We start from the raw sequence: 6,099 nt of genomic DNA on the forward strand, positions 1-6,099 counted from the left end.
ATCCTGATCTGATGATTTGTAATTTTCAGAGGGGGAGGCAAAGACTCAAGATCAATTCTTTTAACCATTCCTCTGTCCCCCCCCCACACCAATTTCACAGTCTGTGGATATATAGGGAACCCCTTTCACATAAATCCCTGCCTTAATGCCACTTCCTTCAGAAAGCCTTCCAGGATTTCTTTACCACCCTAAAGGACACTCTGCAGGCCTTGCTCTAGACCTCAGCCTCAGACCCTCCTCTCTGTGTCCTTCGCACTGCCCATTTGTGTGGACTTGGACTCAGTTCTGCAGCCCTCATCCAAGCCTGGGCCTGGGCGTGGGGGAGGGGACAGGATGTGGGTCCCCAGGGCCACGGGGTCAGGGATCAGTGGGGCCTGTTCTCATGCTCTCTGGCCAGGGAGGAGCCCTGTCCATCTGACAGCTGTGGGCGGCTGGGATGTAAGGAGATGGAGAGGAGCAGAAGGGGTGTTGGGGGAGGGGAGTTGGAGAAGCCAGGGAGGAGAGCAAGGCCAGGCACGCAGACGTTGTTCTAGAACCATTAAATACAACTTATAAACAAGCTGGGCGTGTTGGGGGGAAAGGCCAAGTGGATGGGTCACAGAAGCAAGGCGGGTTCAGGGAGGGGCCGTCCTGGCCCTGTCCTGGCGGGGGCTCAGGCTGCCGTCATCTGAGGGGCTGGGCTGGCGGAGGCCCGGCTGCTTGTGGAGGCCCTGGAGCTTGGTCAGTAGCTCGCGGATGAAATCCTGGGGAACAGGAAGAGATCTGAGGGCCCACGAAGGGGTCATGCACAACCTCCTGCTGCCCAGTCAGAGGGTAGGGGGAGGCAGAGATAGGCAGGGATGGGGGGGGAGGCAGAAGTAGGCAGGGATAGGGAGGAGGCAGAGGTAGGCAGGGGTGGGGGGAGATGAGGAAACAGAAATGGAGAAAGACAGCCAGGGAAAGAGAGAAGGAGGACAGAGAGAAAGACACTGGAAGAAGGAGGCAGAGGCAGGAGGACTGTAAGTGTGAGGCCTGCCTGGCTACAGCAAGACCTTGTTTCAGGGTGAGAGATAGACAGGGAATGAGGTAGAGCAAGACAGAAAACACAGAGACAGGTGTAGGGCCAGAGACAGGGAGAGCGATACAGGAACAGAGACACAGAAAGACATGGAAATAGCTCTCAGGCCAAGAAGTGACCAAGATGTTCCCCAGAGACAGAGGCCCGAGAGACAGAGGCCCGAGAGACAGAGGCCTGAGAGAGGGTTCCAGTGAATCGGATGTGGTGTCGTTTGTCCCTCGGGCAGCCCAGAGCTGGTTGGAGAAGCATGAATATTTTTCCCTTTTAAAGCAGGGAAGGAAGTGGGTGGAGCTGGGCTACTAAGCACCAAAGCCTGGAGGATGGGGAGCACCCAGGGGGTGTGGCAGGGAGCTAGGGGGTGATGGAGGTAGAGAGGACAGCAGAGAGGTGCAGAGGCCAGAATAGGAGAGGATGGGGTGTGACCCCAGGAAACTGATCCTGGAGCCTAGGAGACAGCCTAGGAGAAGGAGGAGGGGGGTGGAGGAGGAGAAGGAGGAGGAGGACAATGAGAGAGAGGGGGAGGAGGGGAAGGAGGGGGAGGAGGAAGGGGGAGGAGGAGGGGGGAGGAGGAGGGAGAGGAGGAGGCGGGGAGGAGGAGAAGGGGGGAAGAGGGGGAGGAGGAGGGGGGAAGAGAAGGGAGAGGAGAGGAAAGTGTTCCCCAAAATGCTCCTGGCCTATTCCCCACCCCCCTCCCCACCATGGCTTGTGCCTTTGGGGTACAAGGACCAGATAGGACACATAACTAGGAAAGGAAACTCACCTCTGTGGGGTTCACACATGACTGCAGGAGTCCCTAAACAGAACCCCCCCAAAACAAACAACACAGTGAATGACCATTACAGATTCTGCTTAAGCCCCTCCCCCTTTCCCAGGCAGCCAGACCCCAGGCTGGACTTCCCACCTGGCTTCAAGGGAAGGATACAGCCGGAGGGCCTTTTGGGGTGATCAGGGGCAGGTCTGGGGAGGAGAAAGCTTGCAGAGCTCAGGAAGGAAAGGGATATGGCAGCCAGACTTCCTGGGTTTGGCCCCTAGCTCAGCACACACTGAGCTGTGTGGCCTGGGGTAAATCAGCCTCTCTGGGCCTCATTTTCCTTAACTGGAAAACAGGAGATGGTCATACTTAGAAGAAGTAATGAGCGTGGAGTAGTTGAGTGTAAAGTGTTTGGCTCTGCGTCTAGGTTCTGTAAACATGTCAGCTGTGGCTATTCTTCTCAGAGCAATGAAAAATGGGGGCATACCTGGATTTTCTGACGCCTCTCCTCCTCGCTTTCCAATTCCAACAATTCATCAATGTTGACTTCATCAGGCATGTCTGCTTCCTAAAGCCAGGGACATGAGGGCTGGTGACAGTCTCCTTCCCCCCCCCCCCTCGCCCCAGCCCCCAGGGCTCAGCTGGTGGCAGTCAGGGATGGCTCCAGCAGGGAGAAGGGACATCTGGATGCTGGGGGGGGAGGGATGACAGATGGGTTGATGAGAACTGAGGGGGGGGAGCAGTACCAGCTTGCCTGTGCCTTTGGGCCCAGGAGCCCCAGGGCTGGCACAGGTCAATCTCCATTGGCTTTAGTCCCCACAGGGGAAAAACAGGCCCAGAGGAGTCCAGGAACATTTTCTGGGATTCAGGAGAGGGGCTGGCTCCTGCCCTTTCAAGGCAAAGTTGTAGCAGTAGGGTGGGGGTGGGGGGAGGGCCCCTTCCCCCAGGGGACAGGAGCAGGAGGCTGGGCTCAGGGCCAGCCAGCCATCGGGCCCAAGTACAAGTGGGTGGATCTCGGGAGGGAGGGTGACAAAGTCAGGGTCCCTCTTTGAGCTGCCCAGGAAAGGGGGGCTCTGAGTTTGACCTCATGGTGCAAAAGAAAAAGACAGCTGGCTCAGGACCTCTGTCTGGGATGGGACACAGCTGTCCTGGAGGGAGAGCAGTCCCTGGGGCCATGGCCTATTGTCCCCAAGCCCAATTCCTGCTGTCTGGCTGCGTGTGGGTGGAGTGCAGTGGGGAGTCACATGCTACCCCTCTCTGGCCTGAGCCAGAGCCTGAGGCCCAGGGTTCAGGGCTGGCTCAACAATGCATAGCATGGTGGAGTGGCTTCCAACAGGGGCCCATGGGTGCTCTGAGGAGTGAAGGACAGTATGCCTCAAGGCCAGTGACCCAGGGCCAGCCGGAAGACCCACGGTGTGTCAGACCTCCCAAAATGACACCTAGAATTAGAGAGCGGGTTGTCCACCTGAAAGCTGGCACCTGAGTCACTGTGAGGACCACAGCTTCCTGTGATACCATGTGGAGTTACACAGGCTCTGTGAGATTGGTGTGTGTGTGCACGGGCGTGTGTGCATGCATGCATGCATGTGTATGTGTGTGTTCTACAGCATATGCATATTGTACGCCGTGTGACTTCTAGTAAGGACTCCAATCCAGACATGTTCACATCTCTCTGTACGCTGCCTATCCACAAATGTCACAGTGCTTAACCCCACAGCAAGTTTCTTTTCTTCTTTCTTTTAGCTAGTCCTGGGGCCTGCACTCAGGGCCTGGGTGCTGTCCCTGGGCTTCTTTTTGCTCAAGGCTAGTACTCTATCACTTGAGCCACAGCACCACTTCTGGCTTTTTCTGTTTATGTGGTACTGAGGAATTGAACCCAGGGCTTCATGCATGCTAGTCAAGCACTCTACTGCTAAGCCATATTCCCAGCCCCCTGCAGCCAATTTCTGCATCTCTAAGTCCTTGGGCACCTGCAGGTGATGTGGTTTCATGTCTCCATGTAGCTGTGATTTGTGTTGATTTGTGTGACTGAGTCGTCATGACATCTGTCACAGGATTGGTAGGTGGTCATATGTTTTTCCTTTAGAAGATAATAAGGAATAGTCAGGCACTGGTGGCTCACACCTATAATCCTTGCTACTTAGGAGGCTGAGATCTGAGGATTGTGGCTTGAAGCCAGCACAGGGAGGAACGTCTGTGAACGTGTGGGAATATCACAATGAAACCCCTTTGTACAATTAGCATACACTAATTAAAAGACTGAAAGAAGACAGGGCAGATGTAACTTGGGTTGCTTTGTGTCCCAGGCTAGCTACTGCTGCGTGGATTGCAGTGTGTTCACCCACGTGAATCCTGACCGTATCTCCGGACAGGGGCCACTCAAGTCGTTTTGTGTGAAGTGTAGTTGCGATGGATGTGTCCCCAACTGTGGCAGGATCCTGCTGATCTCTAGATACCCACAGCTGGCGTGTTGTTGTGAGTTTGAGTGCGGCTGGGGCTGGCTGTGTCTTCAACTCTGTCTGTGGGAACCGCCGTGGACACTGTGGCCTCCTGGCTGTGCGGCCCTGGGGTCCCCCCTCCCCTGTCACACCTCTGTGGACTCCCGAGACCCCCTCTCTGCACCCTCTCCTCCCTGGGAAGGGCGTAAAGTGACCCCCGGGCCCTTCTGGGATGTGTCTGGGGGACTCCAGCGTGCCGGTGTCACCCCAGTGCCCACAGATGGCCCCAGGGTACGGACGGCCGGGCTCTGGCGTCCGGGCCCTCCGTGCGCCCCGGTCCCCGGTGCACCAGCGGGCGAGCTTGCATGGGGTGCGGGCCCCGAGGCCGGCCCGGGCCCCGCCACGCCTCCTTCCTGCAGCCCGGGACCCTCGTCTTCTCACCCGGCCGCGGTACAGCTCCTCCAAGCGCCCGTCGATCCACTTCTCCACGTCCAGGCGCCGCTGCAGCTCCCGCCGGTCGTACTTGACGGTGACTCGCGCGTGACGCTTCTGCAGCCCCCCGGGGCTGCCCCCCGGGCCGCGGGCCCGCGACGGGGACTGCAGCTTGCTCAGCACACGCTTGCCCAGACGCTGGGCCGCCATCGCGCGGCCTCGCGCCCGCAGCCTCCGGCCCTCAGCCTCCCGCCCAGGGCGCTGAGCGGCGCCGCCCGGAGCCGAGCCTCTTAGGGGTCGGGGGCGGGGCCTTGGTGGACGGAGCCTGGTGGGCGGGGCTCGAGCTCCAGGAGGCAGGCCCCGCCCCTCCGGTCCCCAGTGCTTCCCCGCCCCGCCCCACCCACACCCACACCCCCCTCCCCCCCCCCCGCAGTGGATTGTCCAAGCCCAAGCGCTAGTTTAGAACCCGTAGTCTAGATTGGAACCCGTAGGCTCAGGTCGGGATTAAGGGGGTCTGACCCCCGGGGGCTCCCCGGAAAGCATCCTAGGGGCGGGGTCCCAGGGCAGGCTCTCCGGGACCAGCCTGCCGCCGCCCTCTGGTGGCTGTGAAGTGGAAGTGCAGAGCCCCGGGATTGCCCGGGCGGCAGGAGGTAAATTTTAGAATACGCTGGGCCGTCTTTTGGTTTTGTGTCGTGCTTTTTGTTTGTTTTGTTTTGTTTGTGCCGATCCTGGGGTTTGAACTCAGGGCCTGGGCGCTGTCCCTGAGCTGTTATGCTCAAGGCTAGCGCTCTGCCACTTGAGCCACAAGCGCCACTTCTGGCATTTTTTTGGAGTAGTTAATTGGAGATAAGGGTTTCACAGACCTTCCCGCCCAGGGGGGCTTTGAACCACGACCCTCAGATCTCGTGAGTAGCTCGGATTATAGGCACGAGGAAGGGGTTCAACAAACATGTTAATTTCTACGTACAGTGCATCTCGACCAACCATTATTTGTTTTGGAATCCTCAGCCTCAAGCATGCTAGGCAGGCAGGCTCTCTACCACTGAGCTGGCACTCTGGTTTCTGAACCATCATTTGCTCGCTTTTGCTCATTCATTTATTCATCCATCCACCCATCCAACACAGTCATTCTGCCTCTTCCTGTCCACCTGACAAGGAAAGCAATTTTATTTTTTGAGAGAGGCTGGCTTTGCCTCAGCCACCCCGTGCAGGTATTACAGGTGTACACTCATGTGTCTGTCGCCACTTAGTATAGTTAATGTAAAGAATTGTTGGGCTGGGAATGTGCTTAGTGGTAGGTAAAGTGCTTGCCTAGCATGCATGAAGCCGTGGGTTCCATTCCTCAGTACCACATACACAGAAAAGGCTGGAAATGGCGTTGTGGCTCAAGTGGTAGAGAGTACCGCGAGGCTCAGGGACAG

The 6,099-nt window shown here is 57.6% G+C and overlaps 1 protein-coding gene across 1 annotated transcript; it reads right to left on the reverse strand.

The window, feature by feature from the left end:
• Positions 1–524: 524 nt before the first annotated feature.
• Ppp1r14a (protein phosphatase 1 regulatory inhibitor subunit 14A) lies at positions 525–4,946 on the reverse strand. Its single transcript, XM_048368654.1, has 4 exons — positions 4,688–4,946; positions 2,296–2,376; positions 1,818–1,850; positions 525–743 (listed from the first exon to the last, which is right to left on the reverse strand). The coding sequence occupies exons 1-4, from the start codon at positions 4,886–4,888 to the stop codon at positions 615–617; spliced, it is 444 nt and encodes a 147-aa protein (XP_048224611.1). The 5' UTR covers positions 4,889–4,946; the 3' UTR covers positions 525–614.
• Positions 4,947–6,099: the final 1,153 nt, after the last annotated feature.

This window comes from Perognathus longimembris, chromosome 20 (assembly GCF_023159225.1).
Source record: "Perognathus longimembris pacificus isolate PPM17 chromosome 20, ASM2315922v1, whole genome shotgun sequence".
NCBI classification, from domain to species: Eukaryota; Metazoa; Chordata; class Mammalia; order Rodentia; family Heteromyidae; genus Perognathus; species Perognathus longimembris.